Genomic DNA, 27,289 nt, shown 5'->3' on the forward strand with positions numbered 1-27,289 from the left:
TGTTTTTTTTCTTTGGGATGTGTGTCTTTCAACAAAGGACTGTTATCTGGAACGTCTCTTGAGCCTGAATCATGCACACAAGTATGCCAAGGAAAATTCCTGTGTGTGTCCCTTCATACACATCTGCCAATCAAAAGCTGTGCCCTTCATGCATGTTAGCGCCATGTCATATGCAGATTCCTTTTGTGGTTTTTGTGTGTGTGTGTGTGTGTGTGTGTGTGTGCGTGTGCGTGTGCGTGTGCGTGTGCGTGTGTGTGTGTGTGTACACGCAGGAAAGACGAAGAGATCAGATAAGCACATGGTTGAGGAGGAGCTTTTTGATTTATAGGAGCTTATTGAGGAGGAAATAGGCGTCATAGTCCAGTGGCTGTAATAAACAACTAGACCGCCCAGCATCAAAGAGACAGGCCAAACACCCAAACATACACACACAGAGATACACAGTTGCACACAAACTCCTTCTTGCTGTCTTTCTTTCCCACTTGCTTTGCTCACAGTGTGAGTCGTGACAATAAACGTCAAAGAAGCGCAAAGTGTGGGAGAGAGCGAGGCACAGAGAGTCAGTTCAGCTGGGGTGAAGGGAGGAAGAGGAGAGAGAGGATGGAGGAGTGTGGGAGTGAGGGGTGTGCTTGCCTGGACTGTGTTTCAGGGGAATTCCTGTAACCCACCACACCTTTCAGCTGCCTTCATTAGAACTGATTGATAGTTTTTGGGCGACATAGAAACTACCAGGGGTTTGTGCTTGTTTGTGCCCTTGGCCCATTTAAAATGAAGCAGTGTGGATGAGGAGATTGTTTAAAACAAATTTCTAACCGTGGCAACATATGAAACTTAAACTGTGTTGTATCTGAACTTGTCTGACCTGGGTTAATTTTGTTGACTCTGGACAGAAGTTTCTCTCGTTAGCCTTAAGTGGAGATTTTTGTTACTTGTGTTGATAGTTGTGTGTTTGCAGCCAAATGATTTTCTATGATAAGTACTGATAAAATGTCAGTTTCAAAGGCAGGATGTATGAATGGATATTACGAATGGTGATTTGATGTGTGCAGCAGGGCATTGCAAAGAGGAAAAGCAAATGAGTTCAGTGAAACTTTTTTTTGAATGTCTAATAATATGGCATGCAAGGAAACAGAGACGGAAGCTGTAGTGTTGACTGTTACGTGCCTGCATTAACCATGAGGATCCAGGTAAATAGCAATACTGCATGATTCAGTGTTTCATTTTCTTACCTTAAAAGTAATGGCACTCTGTTTTTTTGTCCTGAACATCAATCTAACACTAGAAATGTGATGAGAAACAAAAGCCAGGTCCACATTTCATTGGTTCCTATCTACCTGTCAAACTAAGATGGCCACAGTAACATGAACCCCTGTTATTGTCGCTCTCTCGCTGGCCAGTGTTTTGCTTGAAACTGGACACTGCCTGTCCCCCACAATGGTGGTGACTTGGCCCCAGACACACACAGAGACACACACACACACACACACGCACACACTCATCCTGGCTCCTGTCTTTCTTTTTCCCAAGCACGCCCTTTGTTTTGTTCAATTCACCTGAGATTCAAAAAGTAATGAGTTGGCATATCTATCCAGAGAAGTACAAGAAGTTTCAGCACATGACACACACACAGCGCCTTGGCAGATTGGCAAACAGCCACATCTCCTCCAAGCTCATCAAAACCCCTGAAGAGGGAGCTGTTGTTTTATCTGTATCTCCATACCATCATGGGGTGAATCCCAACTCATCCTTACTCATCTATGTGTCTTTTTTTTATCTTTGAGATATCCAGTAGCTCTTGAATAGTTCAGTAACCAATGGCCAAAATCAACTTTTTCCTCTACTTGCTCAGTACTTGCTCTGTTTTTGCTGCTCTCAGGTTCATGTCACCGGCCTAAGCCTGCACTGTGAGCTAATTACAACTCGCAGGTTAACGAAAGCAAAATTTGCTACCTTACATTTGAAAAGAGTTTCTACATCTATCATTAAGATTTCAAGACAAAAAATTAAAAAAGGATAAGAAGTGACATAAAACACATACAGCCACATTTGCTCCAAAATTTGATTGCAATTGAAAGGCAACACACAGCCTCGGTCCACTCACACAGCAGTTTGCATTTAATTTGCCTGATTAGACCTAGTTTAACAACTATGTGGGCGTGAGCTTGATTGACATCTGTGTAACCTTGTTAGTTTTGTTCCACCTGTTAAGGTGGGAGAGGTTACACCTTTAGTGATTGTAATTTTTAACAACACTCTTTCCAACTCTGAGTAATTGGACAGAATCTGTATATTGGCTACTTGAATGGATTGATTTTAGAGCTGAAAAGAACCAAATGACAGAACATTTATTCAATTAACACTATTATATAATCAACAAATTGTTTATGGTCATTTTTAAAGCAAACTTGCCAAACATTCTGTGTTTCAGCATTTCAGATGTGAGTATTTGCTCATTTTCTTTGTCTTATTTGATAGTAAACAGAACAACACAAATAATTTGAAGACATTACTATTTTCTGACATTTTACAGACCAAAATAATTAAGTCCATTAATCCAAAAAATATTAGGCAGATTAATCAACGATCAAAATAATCTTCAATTTGCAAACCTAGCTGTCTTATATTTTGTAATTGTCTTTCTGTTTTTAATTAAAAAGCAATTTAACTAATTGCCAATAAGAGCATTTAAATATGACACTGAGTCCATGTTTTTAAGGAAGGGAAACAACGTACAACATTATAACTACTCTGTTACCTTTAAAATAAAATGTGGCACTTGAGATAATGAGATAATGTCACAGGTACATAGTGTCTTTTGTCTTGTGTACAGTGATAGATGTTTAAAGATAGATGCTTTAAATTCACTGTGAATGGCAGCTGTAAATTGGATACAGATCATTCATACTGCATGGTGATGCTACTTGCTCATTTATAAAACTTCGGCAGTCTTTAAGGGCACTAACAACGTTAACGGCTTCCACAGTAATGTGTTTGTTTGAACCCTGGAGATAAACTCATTTTCCATTTATGAATAGCCAGCAGCAAGATAAAATTCCATGGATCCATTTCATGTAATCTGCATTAGTAAACAAGCTCTTTACTTTCTCTCTAGATTTCTGTTGATGAAGCTATACGTCCTTGATAATGTTCCTTTTAGGAACCCTCAGGGGTCAGATACAGGAAGATGTTTTATTGCAAGTTAGTGAAGTAAGAATATTAAAACACAAACACACACTCTGTCACATATACAGCAACACACACACACACACACACACACACACACACACACACACATACACACACCAACATATGAAACTCATTTATCAGAATTCACTTATCCATCCATTAACCGTCCCACCACATACTCCTCTGTCACATGCATCATGCTTTTTAGACATGTCTCTCTCTAACACACACTCATACATGTTCTCAGTGTTTGTTGATTATAGCCATAATAAGCACTTGGACGGAAACTAAGTTTGATAAGACCTCTAATGACAAATGCAATTGGGGAAATTCCCTTTCTCGCTCTCTCTTTCTCCCCCTCTCATACATCACTTCTTAATTATTGTGCCTCCTAATGTGTTTTTCTGAGATTTACTCTTTCATATTTCAAGATAGACAAAGCACTAGGTAATTATTGTCTGTCACTGTTGCCATGGAGATAATATCTACAGTCACATGATGGCCTCCCAAGGTGACAAAGAAGTGGTTTTATGACGATGTAGGGTGGGGGGTTACGGGTAAAAGTAGCAGTTGGGTGTGCAGCTTCATTTCTTGATTTATGTGGAGACTGTAATGACATCATATTCAACAGTGGAAAAGGTAATAAATTACACATCAGCTAATGGAGGCGGAGGATTTCTCTTCTCTTCTCTTCTCTTCTCTTTTCTTCTCTTCTCTTCTCTTCTCTTCTCTTCTCTTCTCTTCTCTTCTCTTTTCTATACACGAGAATCTGTCCATGAATTTAATTACAGTCGGTATTCTTATGTACTCACAAAACTAATACTGATTGCCCTTTCATGCTAAATGGCTCTGATCATGGACTGAATTGTAATCATACATGAGTGCTTTTGTAGTGTAATGTGTGATTCTCTTGTTTGTTATAAAAAAAATCCATGTTTTTGGGGTCAGTTGTAACACGTACTATAGTATTAATAAAAAAGCTCATATTTGTATAAGTTAAAAACCAACATGTCTTATGTTTGTGAAAACTGGCCAATCCATTAAGTATATTGGGTGAACTTTGTGATTTATATCAAACTAGTCCATGGTTAAACTTGTGCTCTGAGTCAGTTTTATGAAACTGATTCATTAAAAAATAATCCTTCAAAAGTCTGTTGTCATCCACAAAAGTGGAAATCCCCTTTAGCTCTTTTAGCTTCCTTGACTTGTAGTTGCTAACACAGGCATTCAGCCCTCACTGGGAGTGAGCAGCCAGAAACAAGGTCATGACTGTGTCTGGAGACACTCACAGTCCCACTATGATCAACAACACCACCAACATTTAGTGTGGATCTACACAGAAACCGTAAGATGTGTGTGGTGGAGATCAGGCATCCATGATGATCTGGGCAGTGAAAATACTGTTGATCAACATTATCTTGTTTGCTTCAGCTGTTAACACCACAGAATAACCAATTTGCAATGGTCAACGCACAACAGTCAGAGCATCCCCAGTTAAAGGTCATGTTCATTTTCTGGCAGGAAACTGGCTGTTAAAGTGTTTCCACTCTTGCATCATCACAGTACAAACAATGAGCAACTCCACTGAAAAAAATCTGTGAAAAACACATATAAACTGTATGTAATTCAAAATGTTCCTCTCCCAATTCAGCTGCCAAAGCTTTAAGATTGTTTCCTTGTACGTTGTTCTTTAAAGTCTCATAACACAATATGTTCACACTTGGGATCAATACATGGACATGGCTAGATTCAACTCAAAGTAGGATGGATAAAACTTAACTCACAATGAACACTGCAGCATTTTCTTTGCAAATACTCTATCTAGACATAAAATATAAAGTGATGAGGAACTGTGTCTTGTTGCATTTTTCATCAGGGATCTCTCATTTAAACCAATATTCAACCCCTTGAGTCACTACTTTGTGTTAGAAAAACTTGGCAGCTTTGAGTCTAGTATGTCGTCTTAAATTCATCTGTGTTAGTTTGACACATCTGGAATTTTTTGGAATTTGCTTAAAGCTCGGTCAACTTGGATGGGGAGCATCTGTGCCTGAAAGCCATTTGTAAAATAAATATTGGTAGTCACGTCTTGGCTGTGACTGAGCCACTCAACAAGTTTCACACTGTTGTTCTTAAGCCTCTCCACTGTTGGTTTTGGTTATACAGTATGTTTTGGGTCGTGTCCTGTTGAAGTGTACATCGCTGCCGCGGTGAAAGGGGCAGTTAAAGTCAATGTGTGTCTCCTGTATCATTCTCAGTCTGATAGTTTACCATTGTGCTTCACAGTGAGATAGAGCACCAGACAGTGAACTGCAACATGACTGAGGAGTTCAATGTTAATTTGATTAGATCTTCCTTGCCTTTAACCTTTCACATAAGCTTTTTTCTTCTTTTCTTTTTTTTTTTTACAAGCACCAGACATGCTGTCATAGGCTGTGTTTTTTTTTTTTTCTTTTCTGCCTTACAACACAGATACAATATATGTGACGGTCACAGCCACAGCCTTCTGCAGTGCTGTAGTGTCCTTGGCATTGTGGTAACTTTTATGCCCACATTGCCAGATGCTGCACAAACTGTTTAACGTTATGGAGAACATCTCAACACAAGGAACACTACAGGAAGTCATTCCTGCCAGCTGCCATCACTCTGTACAATGATTCTCCTCTGTGTCGAGAGAGTCTTTACTTGTAAAGGACATGCTGCTCACCTGAACTTTTTATTTGTGATGTTATCATCTGTATCCATTTTCTGTGATTCTCTATCCTGTATATCTGACTTGCACTAATGTCTCATCTGCCCATGTGTCCATCATCTACTGTCTCACTAGTGGGCATTTATTTGTTGTTTGACAGGTACTTGGAAAGTAAGAGAGGTTGTTTATTTCAACGGTTTGTCACCCGTACTGTATGTTTACCAATTAAGATGCAGTATAACCTACTACTACTGATCCCAGAGGCTAGGAAACCTGGTGACGGCTGATGTCATGTTTTTTCCAAGGCAGCTGGAGATTTCATCATTGTAATAGAATCGACTTTGATCGTTTGGCTTCCACACACCATCAAAGTCTTGCTCGCTGAGGGACACAACACACACACACACACTGAATGTTGCGTTAATAGTGAGCATGTACCATAGGTATGCTGTCAGTAATAAAGCCAGTGTTATCCCTTTGATCACAGGGATTGCCTCTCTAAGGAATACATTCGAGAAGATTAAGACTCCTGTCTTCCAGTGTGCGTTTTCTGTGCGCCAATTAGAAGAGACAAATGTGTGTATTGTGTATAGTTATAGTCTGTCATCGGAGTAGTCTGGATCGGCTAGCATGTGTACTGTGCAGGTGTGCTGTGAGGTGACGTTGATAATACAGGCTTTATGAATGAGATACAAGACCCACAACAGTCTAGTCTAGTTTTACATTTATTTTTTTTTATTTTTTACTGGAGCATTTCAGCTACCGTGTCTGGTTGATCGCATCAGTTGCCCGCAACGGACAAAAAAGAAGGTGGGAGCAGAAGATGTTAAAGTTCTCATTGTTTTTTGTTTTTTGTGTGTGTATTCACAGACGGTCAGAGGAGGAAGTGGACATGGACAAGGTGACGGCTGCCATGGTACTGACCAGTCTCTCCACCAGCCCGCTGGTCAGGAGTCCACCTGTCAAAGTCAGCGGTGAGTATCGTAACTGCTAGATGGCTGATTAAGTGAAAATATCCTTTTGGCACTGTGGGGTGTTTTTTTTATAAATACAATATGCTTTGCTGATTCAAATGAATCTTTGGCTTTGATGTATCATTCTCTCATTTCTCTAGTAAAGGAGAAAGTCTTTAAAAAGTGAATACACAAAAGTAGCTCAGCGTGCACCGGTCATTTGTAGGTTCTGCCATACACTGACTTTTCATTCCCTCATGGCGGTTATCTTGTGAATGCATGTGGAAGCTTAGGTTGATAAATTACTGCCACCTGCTGTGCTTTAGGATTCTCTCATCAATGACTTCTGCAGATCCACGAAAAAGGCACAATGAGTCTGGATCTCTGCCACTCAACACGGTGGCTGAAATCCAAAGTGCCCCGTAACTGCAATCACATGCAACCGCTTAGATAGTCTGTGTAACCGACCAGCTGTCCATTCAACCGAGCAGACATGCAGCCAACCCTCCAACCACCATGCACGTGTTATCACAGTCTCATGCGGTCAGATGTTAAATGTACATCACATACATCATGCACACATGCACAAAGTAGAGTTTAAGTACCAACTGCACAGTTTCATCTTAATGTAGTCGTACAGATGTCACACCCAAGTACACATGTTGAGGATCATACAATGTGTATTTGCATCAGCACACACAGCAGGTTATCATGCGTAATACACACTCAGTTTCAAGCCAAGTTCGGTGCTATAGTTGATTTTTTTTTTTTTTTTTTTTTCACATTCTCGTACATAATATTTTAAAGGAATTAAATATAAGTTGTCTCTAAAGGTGTTTTTTCTTATCTTTTATCTTGTTAAGTACTTAATAAGTACATATGTAAACATAATTTTAGCACATCTTTCAATCATAATATTTGCTTTTCTGTACCAAAAAACCAAACATATATCAGCAGTTTTCTTATTGTCGGTGAGCCACTTCCTCTTTTATGTAAAACAATGTGCTGAAAAGTCTGAGATGAGAGACACCCCTCCAAGAAGCAGCCCGACTAAACCAAACAAACAGGATCTGCACTTAACTCTCTCACTCAATGTCACACACTCTTACACACACATACTCTGCCCAATGTTTCCCCCAGCCTCCATCCTCACAAAGTGAAATGCCTTTTGTAGCTGATATACAAAAGAGACATCTCTTTGATCTAAAAAAATAAAAAAATAAAAAAAAACAAGACCTTGGAAGTCTCTCAGCAAAATCACAGAACAGGAAACCTTTCTCTTCTTGTGTCACAGTCAACAGTAGTGCTGTGGGACTCTTTTGTGTGAGGCGCAAATAAAGCTGTGTGAACTTAATCGAAAGTGTTGATCTCCCATTATTGACAGAGGAACACCCACAATTTGCTGTGGTTTTAGCATCTGCAAATATGACTGAAGACTGAAGATTTATTGTTAGCTTTACTCTCAGGCTCTACCTGTCTTCCTCACTTGTTTTATTTGTGTGCCCAATGTTGTATTTTTCTGTCTGAAACATGGCCAGGGCTCCCTTGAAAAAAGGTTGCTAACCTCAATGGGATTTACCTGGTTAGATAAAAGTTAAATTGAAAAAATAAAAAACTTAATTGGACCTTCCCTCTGTCCTCTCCCACTACCATCCTTGCACTCTCTGTTTCCCTCCATATTCTCAGATGGTCTAAGTGGTTCGTGGAAGGACAACAGCTCAGTGGGACCTTTCACCCCATCAAGCAACAGCTCTTCAGGGGGCTACTGGAGCTGGTCTGCCCCCAGCGACCAGTCCAACCCTTCCACACCTTCCCCACCGCTCTCCGCTGACAGCTTGAAGCCATTCCGAGTACCCAGCCTGGGCGGTGTGGGGCCCGGCCCCGCAGGACCTGAAGACCCCAGCCTTGACGACCAGGACGGCAGCAGCCTGCTCTTTGATGAGCCCATCCCTCGCAAGCGCAAGGTGAATAGTGTAGAACACATCTGCACACAAGTGCATCAGAACGCCGCCTACTAAATCTCACCTGGGTCGATTCCTGGTTTAATCCCTGCTGCTCTCAAAGATCACGTTTATTGTGTTTTAATACTGAAACAGAGTCATGATCTAGTTGTTCTCAGGTACATTTGTTCTGATCTGTACAAGGATGAAATCGTTTCTTAATCACTATTCATACATCACTCGTCAGCATTGTTATCAAAGCATTACTGACTGATTTTAAATGAGTGGTCACAGAGTGGGTTAGAAGCCAGTTTTCTTCTCAGTGTGAATGTTGGGAGTATGTCTGAGCAGCCTACATCATTGTTTTCTGAACGTTCTGGTTTTCCATTTACACAACCTTTTTTTTAAAAGGTTTGTTTTTAGATATAAAAAATGCAGTGGGAATATGGCTGAGTGTGGATGGAAGGCCAAAATAATAAACCTCTAAAGAGTTTTTTTTAGAAGCAATTTTCTCACAGGCTGTAAGTTCCAAATAAATTGCCCAGTTACCACTTCCAATTCTCACAGTTTCTCTGAAATTTAAATTGTTTTGTTGTCTTGACCTTATGTGCCCTTAGAAATAGTCACAGCCTTACTGTAAGAATTTCTTTTAGTATGGTGTGGACCTGTCATAGATTCACTTGTTAAAGCTGTTTAAAAGAGACTGGAAGCAGTTCTCCTGATAACAGGCAGATCTCTCAGTAAGAAAAAGGTGAGGAGCTTGTCTTTGAGATGCTGTCAGATGTACATGAGGTGGTTGATTCCCCATCTCCAACAATAACCACTAAAGGTTATGGATGTACTTTAGATGGAGTGATAGGAAGAGATGAAAATGGGACAGGAAGGGACACACAACCTTTTGCGGCTGTGGTAGTTTTGTCTTTGCTATACAGATGTTATTAGCACAACACACATACATACTGTGCACTCTTTCCTTCTCACTCATCATTTCGCCTCGTCTCATTTCTACACACACCACTGACAGCTCATCACATCCACAGCTCGGTGTCACTCATTATTTTTTCAGATGTATATTGCCTCGCTCTCTCTCTAGCTTTGTTTCGTTCTCCTTATCAGTGCTAGTTTGTCGCTCACTGTCAATATCATCCATCTCTCCCTCCTGTGACTCTCTCTCCCTTTTTCTTCCTCACTATGTTTCCCGGGCTGTCCTGTGCTTTTTCCCCTCTCCCCTCGCTCTGCATGTGTGTGTCCTCCCCAGACATTTGCCCTTCATAATTACTTCTCAGCCTTCACATGCAGCTGCTCCGCAACCGCAGTAATGATTTTAATACCCGCTACAGCAAACATAAAGATCCTGCCGGCTTCATGGCTCCTCTAAAAATCAATAAAGACTCTTGGGTGAGCTCCACATTGGCACAAAGCACTGTATTAATTGGGGACTTATCACAAAAAAGGGCAGGGAGAGGGAGACATTATGAAGGAATGAGGAAGAGAAAGGAAGGTTTGTGGATGAAGAATTAACAGGAACTACAGCAAAAAGAGAATGGAGCATGGCTGGAGACAAAACAGTTTCTGTAAAAGCTTTGATAACAATGTACACACACACACACACACACACACACACTATATATGCGATGCCAAGGTTTCACATGAAATTATCTACATGCTCCCCTTGTGCTCTGGCTTCTCTCTTGGCAAGACAATACCGTTTGGAGCTCCGGATTTAATTAACTGTGAAATGCTTCTTTAAAGGGAATAACACACACACACACTTACACACAAAAAAACATGCTTTTGTTACCCAAATACAAAACAATGCACAGGGGACAGATGATTGTTGTGTGTGCATGCATTTCTGCAAGGAGGAGGATAATTTGAAAAAAACATCTTGTCAAAATTAAATCAGCCCCCTCAACAATAGTTTGATAGACGGGCCTATAAGACCATTTATAATGGCTCAGAGCAGGGGAGCGGGAGGGCAGAGAGAAAGCTCACAGGGCTTATCACTCCATGAAGAACAATGTAAAGTCTCTGTAGGAGGCCGATGGTGTAATTACAGTAGACGGAAAAAAGATACAGGAGCATCGTCATCTCACAACCAGAAATATTTACTGTTATTTGGCCTCACTCAGCTGTTACTTAAAAGTGTGTTCAGAATAGCTCCATGTAAGGATGTTATACTAAAGCTGTTTGTCCATCATTAGCACATTCCAACTACAGCAAAGATGAAGGTGAATAAACTGTGATGTTGAATAAATTCTTTACTGATGTGATGAAGTGGCACTTTGCCAACGATCATGATCAACATTAATCAACAGAAGATTAACCAGGTAAATCTACCACACTCCATTATACGTATTCACATAATGATTATTTATTAAAGAAACACGGTTGGCTTCAGATTTACAAATAGATTCATAGTAAATTGACTCATGTAAATGTGGTTTTATTCCAAAGAAAAAAACAAGAATGATAGACAATATTGTTGTTTGAATTACAATACTAGTATATACTCAGATATATCCTGTACTGGATCCTGAAACAGCCAGTACGTGAGTCTATGCACCGATCTGATATCACGTAATGTATTGATAAACTCACACTCAGATAAAACGACAGCTTTCCTGGAAATCAATTAATCAATTCTTTGCCACTCAAAAACAATAAGCTACAACAGTTTTAAATTCTTTTTCCACATGTTGTTAAGTGTAAAAAGATCCAAAATGAACTCTGTAAGCAGACTACTTGATTACTATTAACAAATTATTATAACAGCATTTGTATGGGAATGATTCTGTCCCAAGCTTTTTGATCAAGGTTGATCACTGTGAAAAAGAGAGATTCTCAAGCATGAATGAACAGCTCAGGAAGTTTATCTGCACACTTTTGTGTGTCAGCGATGGTGGTGGCAGATAAGAAAGGTCACATCCTCCAAGGTGAGAAATTTGCTTGTTTGTGATTTTCTTGTCATTTACTCTGTGGTTATAAAGGCGTGCTGCATCATCACCATCTCTTTCTGTCACGGTTGGAAACATTTGTGAGCTCTATGTGTTTTCTGACTGCAGCTGCCGTGTGTTGTGTGTTTCCCGCAGAACTCCATGAAGGTGATGTTCAAGTGCCTGTGGAAGAACTGTGGCAAGGTGCTGAGTACTGCTGCTGGTATCCAGAGACACATCCGCACCATCCACCTGGGGTGAGACACCGACACACAGACACATACGGACGCTGCATATCTGGTCTACTGTCCACTCAAACCCTCGAAAAACACCTCTGTCTTTTTTCAACCAGCTTCATTGTCAAAACAGCAGGTTAATAGCTGATTGATTTTCATGACTGGCACTGAGTGCGAGGGGGAGGTGACAAGTGAAGGAAAAAGAGCAAGGCAGAGAACAGTGACATCAGATGGATCACACTTTTAGACTTTCAGTTAAATGAAGGGCCTCTCCGTCCTACACTGATCAAGTGAAGATGACTGTTTTGTTGGATGGAGAGTGACATTATCACTTGGACATGTGGAGTAATCAGCATTTGTATTAAAACCTATTCTTGTTTTCCTCTTTTTATTTTCTTCCTTCCTTCCTTTCGCCTCTCACCGTCTGCACCTTCTATTTCTGTTCTCAGACGTAGCTGTGACTCAGACTGCAGTGACGGCGAGGAGGACTTCTACTACACGGAGATCAAGCTCAACACGGACTCGGTGGCCGACGGGCTCAGCAGCCTTTCCCCCGTGTCGCCCTCCGTCCTCTCAACCCCTCCTCCTCCCCCATCCCCTCTCCCCTCCCTGAGCCAGCTGTCAGACTCCCACAGACCCCCGCAGTCCTCTGACACCAAGGAGCCTCACGCTGGTGGCACCACCCCGCTCAGCCGCTCTGCACCCAGCGCTCTCTACCTCATCCACACGGACCACGCCTACCAGGTGAGCGCGTGCACATGTACACACAGATTAAGATCAATGTACAACACACATGCTCAAACTCAACATGAAGGTAAAAGATCAATGCACTCTCTGGATCAATATACACGCCACAGCACAATTATCTACACACAAAATGCACATATTATCTCTCACACTACTATCAGGGTCCTCATTATCCTGATTATGTGTCGCAATGTTTACAAAAAACGAATGATGTCACAGCAACTAGTGGTCTCTCGCTCCCATTAGCAGCTGTGCAACAGTTGACACATAACAACACAGCAGCAGGTTTGAACAATTAATTGTAGGTGGAATAACGACACACTCCATCAGTTTTAAGCTAAAATGAGCTTCATTGAAGAGTTTTTTTTTTTTTTTTTACAATGTGAGATATGTAAAGACTGCTCTGGAAAGATCTTCCTCAGACTTTTACTGCAAAACACATTTACCACCGTTGTAAAGGAAAGGATCTGTTTCAGGCTTGTGTTTACAAATTTGTGTGATGAAGTTCAGTGTAAAATTCTTTCACAAGTATTTTGGGAAATGACTTGTGTTTAACTGATGTCAAAGAATTGTCCCTTTACAAAATAATGGAATTTGCACAAACATAGATATTGTTGCACAGAGTTCCAGTTTTTCTTTTGAGCCAGTAATAAAAATAATTAATTTTATTTTAAACAGTTTTCTTTAAAAGAAAAAAGTGCTACAATTTAAAAGTGCGGCAAACAAACAAAGACAAGAAAGGGCCGGACAAGACTTAGAAATCAGAGCTTTGTCAATTAAAAGGGGATTTGGAGCAAAAGCAGAAAGTTGTTCCACAGCTGTTTCTCCAGTTAGCTAGAGGAAGAAAATAATGCCATTTTAACCTTTGACCTTTACCTACAGGCCACGGCTCCAGTGTCCATCCCGTGCAGCAGCAGTAACTCGGCCGGCTCAGCATCCACCAGCTTCACTCCCACCAACAGCTCCAGCTTTAGCATCTCCTGGCAGTCGCCACCCGTCACCTTCACCGGGAACACGGTGAGGACCACACATTTATCCTCAGCCTCAGCAATTACACACTTAATTGCTGTTGTGGATTTTCATGATTGCAGTTGTGTCCTCCCTCTGCAGGTATCTCCCAGTAAAAGCCAGGGATTTGGTGAACAGCGCTCCCAGACCATCGCCGTCCTCTCCTCCCCTCCCAGAGCCACCACTGCCCTCAGGTACTGCAGCCTGGCAGTTTTAATTAAAGACCAAATTAAATGAAGGCACAGCTCAAATATTACAAAGAATCAATTCAAATTAAAGCTGAAGCATCTAATATGATTTTCTGCTTAGATCAGACCTCAACACGTGAAAAAAGTAAAAGATGAAAAACAGAATATTGACTCTTATAAAATAGGTCAGTTACTTGATTAGTCGGCTCAGTTCAGCTTCTGATTCGCTTAATCCACTTCAATGAGTAACCAAGCTGTTTTAGATTGCATTGTTTGTTTTGTGTCTTATTAATTACATCAGGACACAAATGATCAAGTGAGACTTAATCAGAGCTAAAGTGAACAAGGCAGTGTGATGCTAATGGTAATTGAAGCTGCATTGTTCCCTATTGATGCTTGTTTGCTTGTAATTAGAAATAAAATACATTCCCATGTGGCTGTGAGTAGTTCAACATTTTGGGAAATATGCTTTGTGAGTTTCAGGTGGAGAGTTGGGTGAGAGGTTTGATACCACTCTTATATGTGTTCATTAGATACAAGTCTACAGTCAAACAGCTGTTGGTAACAAACATCTCTCATTCTCCATATCTCCTCTCCTCAGTCGGAAGGTGCGTGGCGAGGGGAAGAAGTGCCGTAAGGTGTACGGGATGGAGAACCGCGACATGTGGTGCACTGCCTGCCGCTGGAAAAAGGCCTGTCAGAGATTCACCGACTGAGTGTACCCCACCGACGCAACGCCATGCCACGCCAACGGGAACTGCTGCCTTTCGCCAGAGAAAGAGGGGGGAGGGGCGTCATTTTGCATGTATTTGGTTTTCTTCAACTCAAAATCTCAACGTCTCCCGTCAAGCTCCGGCGCTCGCTCACCCTCAGCTCCACCTAACCATTCCAGCCGTGGAAGCAACCGAAGGACAGCGGGGTCACCTTTTACATTGCCATCTGGGATTTCCAGTACTGCCTAACCATTCCCATCATTCCCAGTTTTGGGAAACCCCAGTGCAGCTAAACAGTGTAAAGAAAAAATCTATCTTAAGATTTCTGCGGTTTTTTTATGTTGGGTTCAGTGTTGCATCTTTCTATGTTTTGTAAAGCTCTGGTTTTTAAATGGAAAGTCTAGTCAAAGAAGGGGTCCAGAAAAAAAGGCCAACAGGTTTTTTTGTGTGTTTTGTCAAAAGAAAAAAAACTTTTTTTATCCAAAAAAAGAATGAACCTCTTTGCTGCAGTTTTAGAAGAAAGTTATGAAAAAGCATGGAGGTAAAACTCAGTTTTTGTTATTCCTTCAACTTGTTCATCTCTTCTTTTATTTCTGGACTTTTTGAGGTGATCTTTTATCACCGACATCACAGCCTCTCCCGGACTCTCACCTGTTCTTCACTCCTGACAGCCCCGAGGGAATGTACGGCAGAGCCGGGAAAGGCAGGTTGACAGGTAGAAAGAAAAGGAGGAAGAGAGACACACAAGGTGAATGATCAATGCAAAAAAGATACAATTTACAGTCAGGGAAAGCAGATGGGCCATGCCAGTGATTTACCACAACAGCATTCACACACACACACACACAACTATTTCCACACAATCATAACAGAAGATGGGAACTGTTTTTTATGTCACTTTTTTATCCAGTTGATTCATTTTCTTTGCTTTATCAGGGATGTGATTCTAATGAAAGCAAAAACCAGCAGCTAAAACTTGGGGTTATACTGTAAACAGCACTATCTCAATAGCTTCTCTTTTTCATTACACATGACAACTTTGCAACCAAAAACTCCTTCATCTTGTTCTTTATGTTTTTGGATCTTGTTAAGGTGCCATGTTTACTGTCGTTGATGTTGGGGTTTTTTTTTTGGGGGGGGGGGGGGGGTTTGCAAAACCAAGACTGTTTACCTACCAACTGCTCAAGAAAGACCTTCCTGAGAGCACGGGAATCATGAAGTCAGCAGAGAGCGAGGCCATAAAAAGATAAACATCTTTCACTACATACAGAGAGACAACATGCCCTCCCCCTCACCCAACCTATACACCTTCCCAAAGGGAACAAAATAACTTTGTGTTTACTTACATCGCAGAGGTGCATCTTTATGACCTGTTAACCAAAGGGGGGGGGCTGAAAACCAAAAGTGAGGCACTTGCACTGTATGTGTGGAACGGAGCACTTGGTACCTTTTGTTAACACCTGTGGTTAATTTTAGAGAGTTGAAAATGTCTTCAGATATCCTCCACTATGCTCTCTCCATTTCCTACTTAACTCGTTATAAAAGGAGGTAACTCAAAAAAACCCCAGATGTGGCTACTCCCCCTTTTTGAACAATTATTTGCTCCAAGGCTTTTGGAGAATGGTGGAGAAAGTTACTAGCACTTGATTATTTGCTGTTTAACGTGCATTGCACCTTTCATTTACTTGGCACCATGCAAGCAAAGCTTTGTCTCGAGCTTTCATTGGTGTCATTGTGATCGGCACGTGACCTTGTTACTGATGAGGTGAAAAGAGGTTAAGAGTGGGATTGGTGAAAATAATGCAGTTATCTGATTTGTCATTTGAATTTGTTCATTTGAATTCCAGCCTCCTTGTTGGCTCAAAGGCAGGAAACAAAATCACAAGGCCAAATCGTTTACAGATGTTCACTTTGTAGTGATAGATGGACCAGCTCTTTTGTCACCTGGGGCTGCGTTCTACTTTAGTACAATGTAGGTAAAGGGATCGAAGTGTCCCATGTTCCAGTTAAGACAGGTGTTCCTGCCAACAGGGACATTGTGATTTTGTTTTTGCATTTACTCTCTGCATTATATGAAATTTGTCTGAATGCACGCTGAAAATCTTTATTGGCATTTCTGTCTCACACACACACACACACACACACACACACACACACACACACACACACACACACACACACACACACACATACACACAGTCCTTTATTTTACACCAGAATTCTTCAAAAACCAACACCAGCTAATAAACTCACACATTCGTCCATCGTAATATTAAGTACTTCCGCACCTGGAAACCGTAGCTCTGTTATGTTTGCTCAGCTGTTTCTATTTTGTCTTTTTTTTTTTTTAGGGCTCTTCATGTATATATGTAGTTCTTGTATTTTCTCTAAGCTCCATGTTTATGACCAATTACCTTAGTCATTTCATCTGCCACCTTACGAACAAGACAGGTTCAAGTATGATGTTGCGTGAGGAAATAATGTGCTGTTCAACCTGTCAGGCTTCTGTTGTTTTGAATATAGGGATAGCCTTAAAGTCACTCTTAAAAATAATTATGCTTCTTCTATGTCATTACATTGATGTTGCAGTAAGAAATATTTAGATTATCTCAAAACTGGTTTTCCATTGTATTATGTGAACGTATTATTGTTTAAGAAAAGACAAATCTATATATACGTAAAGAACAATGTTGGAATTTAAAGTCAAAGCAAAAAAAAGATGTTGATTTGGCTGTTTTATTTTTTTCATATATATATGTATATATATGTGTGTATATATATTCATATATATGTGTATATATATATGTATATACACATACACATATATATGTATATGTGTATATATATATACTGTTTATGAGTTTTGTTTTCATGTTCTGCCGAAGGAAATTTTTGTGGCTCAAAGGAAGCCCAGACATAGTTTTCAATGCAAGCCAGGCTTGTTATGCTCTTTTCAGTGAGTGTGACCTGCACGCTCCCGCCTGGAGCTTCATCACGTCACACTCCCCCCGCTGCTGGCGCTGCTTAGCGGTCGAAAACAGTTGATTAAAACCTTTATCTTATTTCCAATTCTCCTCTCCCAGCATCACGCCGGCCCACTTGCAATTAGTTTGATTGACATCTTGCCATGTGTGCACTTGCGCGCATTTCTGTGTGTGAATGTGAAAGGAGCCCCGGGCGAAGTATGCGGGCTGCCACTGAAGCACGGTGCTCTGCTCATCCCAAGGAGTTACACACCTTTGTCAAATGGCCTGTGGCAATTCCCTGTCAGGGTGTGTTGGTCGAGGCCACTGCGAGGCTCCTGACACACCAACACTTAGAGGAGTTCAAGGATGTTTTTGTGGGCCCAGACGTCAGTGGCCACATGTGACTGATGCTTTTTGTAACTCCATGCACTTCCCACTGCCCTTTCTCCATCATTGTGGTGCTTCATGTTTGTGTTCGGACCGTCTCCTCCATTGGTGTGTGGAGCAATCTGGCAGCCAATAAGATCCTGTCAGGGTTCTGTCCAGGAACAAGTCCCTACGGTAGTTCGGGTCATTCAGAGACTGGATAGTTTAAGTGGCAGCATCTCCAGGCAGCTCATTTTAAAAGAAGTTCTCTCCGGATGCTCATCCTAGGTCATTGCTGTTTTGATCAAATGGCTAATGATAAGATTTGGCCAAAATAAGCTAAACTCCCACCCCAAAAGGGATAATCCAAATTACCTCAAAAGGATATTTGCTGCCATTTTTCTCAAACCCGTCCATCTTCTCATAGATCAGTGAGGAACTCTGGGATTTGTTCATGGACTGGGACCTGGCCTGCATCGTTGTACTGAGATCATCTCGGTCCCAATCACTTCCAATGGCACAAAGACGGCCTTAGCATGAAGGTGTTTTCAGAGACACTCAGCCCAGGCCTGTCTTTGCATACTGTACATACTGGTGCTGTGGCCTCGGCAGGGGGAGAAATGGAGGTGCTATATTCCCATGCAGTGCTGTTTCTCCCATGTGTCCTCTGATCATACTAACTCCATTTTGTACACTATGTTATGCTGTAGAACATGAAAATAAAAACACCCTGCCTCAAGTCAAGTGTCCCGACACAAGTTAGTGAGGGGGTTCCTTCTCCTGCTCCCTCATCAGTGATGGTTTTATTCTGGTGACTTGCGCTGTTTCCTCAGTTTTGGGGTTCACGTCTGTAGATAAGAGCAAAAGGAAGAATTGCATAGAATATGAAATGAGTTCATTTGTGGTAAGAGCAATTTAATACGTCCGAACATGGGAATACTTTCAGTAAATCGTATTGTACAGTCTTCATCAGCAAAGTTTATGAGTTTTCCTCAAACTGTAAATTATCAAACTTTCCATGATTCTGTCATTTCAGAACAACTACGCAAATTTAATCTGCTGAAGTATCAGTAAAATATACTGTAAGTACCAAAAGTAAAAGTACTCATTACGCAGAACGACCCCTTTGACAATAATATATTTCATTATATATTATTGGATTATTGTTGCACATTGTTGCAACTGTTAAACATGGGGCTAATTTGAACTACGTCAGCAGCTGGGTTGCTAAATCAGTATATTATAATTCATTAGTTGAAAATATTTTATATCGCTAATATGAATCTGCAAAGTAACCTAGTTACTTTCCACCACTGCTGATGAAGACCATGCAATTCGGTCTAAAGCTCCAGAGGGAGTGACTAAATAGGCCATGAGTTGAAATCGTTTTGTCAACTAACATCCACATTGTTTTGAATGTTGCATATTGTACATTAAACATGACAAGCTACTAATAGTGACATAGTCACCTGTAGTTGGATTTCTGCTCAAACATTTGCAAAAGTGAAAGAAATGAAATCATCTTCGCCGATATGAGAGTCCTGCACGTCTAAAACACGTTGTAGAAATTGGATAATTGACTTCCTTTTTGGCAAAACTGGCAGACAAAGCGGGATCATGACACTCATCATTTTAGTCCCCAAATTGACACCCTAATGGTGCCAAACATGCCATATGGTATCATGCTCCTGATCTGATCATCTAGTTTATTCATATTAGAGCAGAGCTGAGCTCTCGGCCCTGAAACCTGCAGGGAGCCAGCAGCGAAACATGAGCTCAGAAACGGGCCGCCATTATAAACATGTTCGCACAGCAGAATTAAAATTGTGGCATCAAAGAGCCACAATAGGCGGTCTTGTTGCTCTAGTGAGGGTGATATGAATACTTATGAGGACCAGCCAGCAGTGGCTGGTGTGGCTTTTGTTCTCTGGTGTGTTTACCCCCTCTGCTGCCGCCTATTAAAGGGCTGAGCATTCAGCCGTGATTTATAAGCTGAGTAAAACAAGATAGCATTATTCTGCTTACGGACGGCATAAAAATCAACTCTTGTGAGTTATGAGGGATCCTTGATGTATATGTCCTAACACACAAGACACACACACACGCACACACATTATATCCATGCACGCTTGTCCAGCATAGCTACTGAGCAGTGATGGCTTTAACAGCAGTTCATGTGTTGACAGTTTTATAAGAATTCCTGCTTTATGTACCTGATCCTTACTGAGATCAATATTTTATACATGACAAGACTTGTTTGTGACAAGAGGCTGACACTTATTATACCTTATATCACCCAAGCAGAGTCAATATATGCTACAATATATACGGATTAAGCTGCAGTACAGTATATCTAAGCTACAGTATCAGTGTATCAGTATATTGATGTGATATCCCTGACTTTAATACTCTCAAAATTCCTTCTTATTTCCGTTTTTATTTTCACCGTCAGCTCAAGTTAAAATGACGGGTTGTGCCTTTAGTCAGGAGTCGTCCCACCCCCCACCCCACACCTTTGTAGTTGCAGACCACCCACTTCTAGCAGGCAATAGAACTTGTGAGCAGATGCCCACAGGGTTGTTTTCTGCCCCACTGACCTGCAGCTCCCTCACACAGCCCCTCCTGTGTTCTGCAGACATACCACTCTACAGGCTGACAGCAGGTGGCGCTCTGTGGAGTCAGAAGTGTAATTAAACTTATTTTAAATTGTACTTAAAAGTACAGAAAATTGATTGTGCACAGTTGAGTGCGCCTGAGTAGTCATAGCATTGCCTTGCATGACCCTAAGTATAGATTGCGTAGCAGTGTGTCTGTGAAGTGTCCAGATCCTATCAACTCTAGGGCTAGTTTCCGTGGCAACCATACTGACAGGCAGGTTTATGCGCCTCTGCTCCTAGCCACTGCCAGTGCCGGGGCGGGGCGGGGCGATGTCAATAAAAAGAGGAGGGGCCCTCCCTCCATCCTTCTTTCATTCATTCAGGAATGTGGAGGAGGAGGAGGGTTGAACAGAGGGTGAAATGGCTTCTGCAAACACTCGAGGTTTTCCTCTCAAACACTAATGATTAAAAAGACATGAAGTCCTTAATGTTTGTGTGTGTGTGTGTGTTTCCAGGAGCTGCTTCACACTGGCTATGGTTATCTTTGGAGGAATAGGAGTCCTGAATGTGCCTTGATGAGCGTAGAGTTTCTAGAGTGGACCTCAGCAGTCGCCGCATTATGTGTAGAAACTCTGCGTGGAGGTGCGTTGCTGTGATATGCAGGGCCACAGCAACGATGAAGGAATGTCTCTGGTGCTGGCTAGTCTGAGTTCTGCTTTCTTTACTTCTAATTCAAAGATTTGTGATACAAAGAAATGTCCTGTGAGTTGCGTTCAAAGGCCCCTTTGGCCCTTTCTTGGTTTGAGAAAGATGTTGCAAAGTCTAAGAGTGACTTTTTTACTCTTTGCTGTAAACTATTTTCTGATCCAAACTTACGATGATACTGTGTTTCGGTGTGTTTTTTCTGTCTGTTGTTTTTCCCTCTCTTTGTTTTCCCAAATATGACTCCTCTCTCCCTTTCGTACAAGGGCTTGTAGATAAATGTATGTCGATGTGAAGAATCGCTGTTGTGGTGCAATCTAGAAATGTTTGGGAAATCAAGGATGCCTCTTTCAGCGAACAGCATGTAAAACAGTCGCTGAGATGATCCATTTTTAGTGCGGAGCTGCTACGTGATTTCCACAGGAACCTGAAAAGGCTTCACTTGCTTTTTGTGTGAATAATAATAATGTGTTTTAACAGGCAGACAGAGAGAAGAAAAACACTCTCATCAGCCTGAATTCTATTATTGGATTTGAATATTAATTGACTAAACCTTAAAGAAAGTGTGCAACTCATTATTTCAGGGTATTTGTTCCACAGCTCCTTCAGTTTTAACTTGAATATGCAACAGAGAGAGGCGACCGGCCCCTCTCTTTAAACTGGATCATCTCATTGGCTGTTTTATCTGATTACAATCATGTAGACCTCAAGAACTCAATGACTGTCGCACTGGATTTTTACACTTTTTTCAAACGGTATATAAACTATATGCTCTGGTCTAACTGTATTTTTAATACTGCATGTGCATGCAAATAAGGAAATTATGGAGTATATGACTTTATATAAATGTGCTCTATTTGTGCTGTGGTGTCCATGACAGGGGTTGAGAGCAGCCGGGGTTGCCTCTCTCAGAGTGAGTGTTGCAGTGAGATGAAGTGTGAAGTCTCAGTTGCTCTTCCTCCACCGCAGCACTAACCCTCTGATAGCTCGACTGAAAACACACTGAGAGCTTTAAAAAAGATATTTTCCATCTGTGTGTGATGGGAGGAGGCCGGCCTCATGTATCCTTGTTAAATATTAGGAGACATATGTAAGTGTGTATAGCAGTTTATACCACATAAAGTGCAATACTTAAACTTTATTGTTACCTGTCACCCCCCCAACCGGCTCAGGTAACTGCAAGGCCACTAACGGTGGACACAGTGATTATTTAAAAAAGCGTTTCCCTAAATCATTTAGCATTTTAGCACTATATCATTTTAAATAGCTTGTGTATACGTGCACAAAGACGTCCCCTCGACAGTGGCTGCTCTCCACCCTGACGTGGCTGGTACAGTATGTTGCGTTTTATATGCTTTTGAAGCCTCTAAATGTTAATGTTTGAATATGTGTTTTCCGAACTGTAAACTAAATCATAGATGCAACACATTGTCCTTGTCCAGATCTGTTCATGGACAGTGCATCAGGTGACACAGTTTGTGTTGTGAATTGTTAACACTACCTTGTCTGACCTAAAAACTGGGGGGGGGTGGAGTGTGGTGATACTATCTCTGTTCTGAGGTGAAGCCGTGCTCATGGATGTTATATCATGAACGGAGGTCAGTTCAGCTCTGGGTTCAGTGTCAAAAGTATTGAGGAAACAGGTGGAGATTGACACCGTGTGTGTGTGTGTGTGTGTTGATAAATGTAAGGCTACAGCCAGCAGCCGCCTGAACATTCGGTGCAGGACAAGAAGGAAGTATGAAAGCTGTTTGAAATATTTCTTTACACAATTTAAGATCATTATAAATCTGTAAATTGGTGAATCTCATCTCTCTCACTTTTTCCACAATTGGGATAAAAAGCAGATGTTGGCCGGTACCAGCCAATGCTTCCTGCCAAACTAAATATTCTGCATCCCCTAAGATTTGTCTCCTCCAATCAGCATCATTTACATCACAGCTCTGATCCAGAAACAACAACCCTGCAGGAGAGAGTGTTTCATTTTAGTGAAGGTTGATTATGACACCAGAGTGCAGTGATATCTCAAACACACAGGAATACTTCCTCCTGCCTCTCCGCTTGTTTTCTGTTTACGTGGGGCAACTCAGTCTGGGAACGGTTTAAATCTAGGGGATGAGCTCCAGCATGAGTCCCGCAGGCCTACTTCCTCTGGGTCGTCAGGAGTAACCGTATGTTTTCATGGCTGCAGGATGAATGAGACAGCGTTTATCATTCTGTGCTGAAAGGGTTGAAGATGGGGTACGGCTGATAGAGGAAATTAGGTCAGACAGTTTTGGGAGGTGCAAGCTGTTCAAAGTTGGCAAGCCCCCCCCCCCCCCTTTTCAGTCCACCTTTAAGCATCAAGCAAATGCAACACTTACATCAGTCTGCATCATCCTTCAAGGTCAGTTTAGTAGGAAAGCATTTGAATATGCAACTAAACATCTCATCTGCAAACACTGTTTTATCACCTGTTTTATCTTTCATGGAAACCTTTAGGGCAGGATGTCTGCTGATATTACACAACCCAGACCCCTCCACACACACACACACACACACACACAGACACACACAGTATGAGTGAAAGAGGTGTTAAAGCCAACAGTGTTAGATCATGTCATCGGGGTGATATGTGCTCACGCAGCTCAACATATGTCCCTGTGGCTTCAGGTCTCATCCTGTGATGATGAGAGGAGCTCGCTGGTGGAGGCCGCTCGTGTCTCGCCAGGCCGCTGCTCTGAACTAATATCAACTGTGTGTGTGTGTGTGTGTGTGTGTGTGTGTGTGTGTGTGTGTGTGTGTGTGTGTGTGTGTGTGTGTGTGTGTGTGTGTGTGTGTGTGTGTGTGTGTGTGTTGTGTGTGTGTGTGTGTGTGTGTGTGTGTGTGCGTGCGTGTGCGCGCAGTATGAGATGATGGAGTGTGTGTTTCCACTGACCGCCCAAGGTATGTCCCATCTGCTCAGTGTAGCATTTACACCTCCTCCTGTTTGTCTGTTTGTGAGAGGAAAGTGTGAGCACAAAAGCTCACCGTGGGCGTGTGTGTGTGTGTGTGTGTGTGTGTGTGTGTGTGTGTTGTGTGTGTGTGTGTGTGTGTGTGTGTGTGTCTGTGCGCGCGCACCTCTACCCCCTGATCAAGCCATTCCTGCGGCCATAAATGCACAAGCTGTCATACCTCATGCACTATCAACTAGTACATTGACATAACATTATAAAAACTCCCTCCTGCTGCTTTTCACACCAGCCAACGCCTGTGTGCTTCATTGTCATAAACACTGGCATCTTCAGAGCCCTCACCCTCCATCACATGACCAAAATGAAAAGTAAGTGAAGGGATTTATGATGCTTAACATGAGGTCACATTACATTTAGTTTAAGCTCACTGACATTTTACATGGTGCAGTGATTGTGGTGATACTTTATGCACGTGCTGTGAGCAGGTTGAGGTGCAGAGGAGTCAGGGCGTCAGTGAGTCAGGCTCACCAAAGATGTTTGGTGTTTTGGTGTTTAGTGGAGCACGGGGAGCTGTTAATGTGTACGTGCGTATCCAAGTCATTGAATAATTGATGAGGGCGATGAGAAACGGCACATGTACACAGGCTCCATCTGTGACCTCAGTTGATAAGAATCGTTGTTGTCCATGAAATTGGCAGCTTCCCTTCACTGTGAGGGCGCAGCAGGTTTAAAGCGGGGGGGGGGGGGGGGTTAAACAAGCAATATAGCTTTTCACATCTGAAAACTCAAAACAGAGAGATTTCTGCAGTGGCTACAGCAGGGTCTGGCTAATAATTAGAAAGCAAACTGACTCTGTCTGTTTGCTCCACAGCAGAAATCTCTCAAATGTCTCCATGTCAGCGGTCACAAGACCTGTTTTTCACCAGGGCCATAATCTGACCCGCTGGAGAGGAAAGAGGAAGAAACAAGAAGCGATTGTTGAAAAATACTCTCTTGCATGATCTGTGTCTCCCTGTCCCTCACAAAGAGTTAAAACTTTCAATTAATACTTTGACATTTTGGGAAACGTGCTTCTTTTCTTTCTGAACAGAGAGTTGGACTGGAAGATTGATCATGTCTGGACGTTAAATATGAAGCTACAGCCAACAACTGGTTAGCTTTGCGTAGCATACAGACTGGAAGCAGCCTGGCTCTGTTCAAAGTTCAGAAAACTGTCTGCCAACATGTCGAAACTGGACTTTTGTTTGAGCTGAGAGTTAGTTGAGCAGATTGATTCCACTCTCATGTTTGTTCACTAGCTGGCTAGCTTACCTTATGTTGTTTTCACACTTTGGTTTTTGACAGATTAAACAAACAAGATAAACTAGTTTTGCAATTTTGATTGGTTGATTTTTCTTCTTGGACAGAGCTAGCGGTCTCCCCCTAGCTGTTTCCAGTCTTACACTAAGCTAAGCTAAGCTAAGCTAACTGGCTGCTTGTTGTAGCTTCATATATTTAATGTACAAACACGACAACACATGACTCATGAGCGTAGTTCCCAAACCGTGAAACTATTTCTTTAAAGGGCAATCAAAATGCTAACACTTTCACTATATGCAGCAAGTAAGTCATTTGAGACAATATCTGAAGGTTTTTCTTTTTTTGCCTTCTGAGCTCACACATACAAAGCCATGTTTGAACTGAATGTTCTCTTTCTGCACATTTAAAACTAGGCCTGCTTCATCATAATACACACAAACAGTTGTCAGTGTCAAACACTGAGTTTATATAATGGCAAAGTAACTCAACACACCACACAAAGCACTTGCAATATGTATCTGCTCTGTCACAAACAGTATACTCCTATCGCACCAATGATGTTTTGTTATAGTCTTTTACACAATATTATCAAATGAATTCTATGAATATATGATGATTTTTCTACAAGAAGAATCGATGCACACTGACTGTTAACTCCTGTACCAGTTTTCATTTTTCTTTTCTTTTCTTACCCGATCTCTGTGTGTAGAAACTGCCATCGTTCTTGTTGTAAATGGTGTTTACTGACAAATTGCGTTCTGGTGCTGTTGTTGTTTGACTCGGTGTACAGTTTAGACCTCCTCCAGAGTGATCTGTGCGACTGGAACACTCTGGAGGCATCTGGTTGTAACTGAATAAAGAGTTTTTGGCAGCTGTTTGTTAGCTGCTGTCACTGTGTCTTTTCTCATCTCCACTGAGTGCAAAGAACAAGGCTGTCATAACATTTAGTGTCAAAACAAACACACAAAAGTTACTCAAATTACGTGCAAGATGAGTTACTGTCTCCAGCGATGGAATGTAACTAAGTACATTTACACAAGTGAAGTATCTAAGGACAATTTCAATTTACTTGTGTTTTAGTTTCAAAATTTTCTGCTAGTCTAAACTTCTTCATTACATTTCTGAGGCAAATGTTGTACATTTTACTGCATTAAACTGACATAACAGTGACACAGATTCAGATTTGAAATAAAAAATTGGCAAGTATATAAAATATGATTCATTGTAACATAAACATAAACTAAGCAACCATGTATAAAGAGCTATATTATGTTTTTATGACTTCTACTACTTTTATGCCTTTCTATACTATGATGGGGTTTTTTTTTTTTTTACGTTTTTATACTTTACTATACTATAGTTTTTTATGCCTTACTATACTATGATTTTTAATGCCTTGTTATACCATGAAGTTTTTATGCTTTACTATATTATGACGTTTACATGCCTTACTATACAATGACGGGTTTAGACGTTTTATGGCCTTACTATACCTTGACGCTTTTAAGCCTTTCTACACTGGGACCTTTTATCCCTTACTATACTATGATCTTTTTATGCCTTAGGCCCACTATACTTAAGCAATATTACATGAGGGAGTGATGTACTGAATATCAGCACGGCTGTGATTCAGTCATAGATGACCACAGCCGTGTTGATATTCAATACAACATTGCACAACCTCGAGTATGATATTACTTTTATACAAGCTTACTTCTACAAGCGCCATATTAGTTGAATAAGCAACAACAGATGCGATATGATTTATTTGTTCACTTTGTCATTTACTTGGCAACACCAACACAAACAGTTCCGCAACTGGACTGT

General features: G+C 41.3%; 1 protein-coding gene and 1 long non-coding RNA gene across 4 annotated transcripts in view; one reads left to right on the forward strand and one right to left on the reverse strand.

Moving 5' to 3' along the window:
- The window catches only part of znf704 (zinc finger protein 704), a 47,847-nt gene extending 31,258 nt beyond the window's left edge, over positions 1–16,589 (forward strand). The window contains exons 3-9 of one of the 3 annotated variants that reach the window (XM_056399167.1): positions 6,749–6,852; positions 8,518–8,795; positions 11,864–11,964; positions 12,393–12,687; positions 13,573–13,707; positions 13,801–13,892; positions 14,488–16,589. In XM_056399167.1, the coding sequence (XP_056255142.1) occupies positions 6,749–6,852; positions 8,518–8,795; positions 11,864–11,964; positions 12,393–12,687; positions 13,573–13,707; positions 13,801–13,892; positions 14,488–14,602 (1,120 nt within the window). In that variant the 3' untranslated portion in view covers positions 14,603–16,589. The other 2 variants (XM_056399166.1, XM_056399168.1) reach the window with 2 other exon arrangements.
- Positions 16,590–16,727: 138 nt separating this feature from the next.
- LOC130183593 (uncharacterized) lies at positions 16,728–26,660 on the reverse strand. Its single transcript, XR_008829855.1, has 2 exons — positions 26,155–26,660; positions 16,728–18,779 (listed from the first exon to the last, which is right to left on the reverse strand). It is a non-coding gene; the product is annotated as an uncharacterized LOC130183593 (long non-coding RNA).
- Between the last annotated feature and the right edge of the window lie 629 nt (positions 26,661–27,289).

Source organism: Seriola aureovittata, chromosome 16 (genome assembly GCF_021018895.1).
Source record: "Seriola aureovittata isolate HTS-2021-v1 ecotype China chromosome 16, ASM2101889v1, whole genome shotgun sequence".
NCBI lineage: Eukaryota > Metazoa > Chordata > Actinopteri > Carangiformes > Carangidae > Seriola > Seriola aureovittata.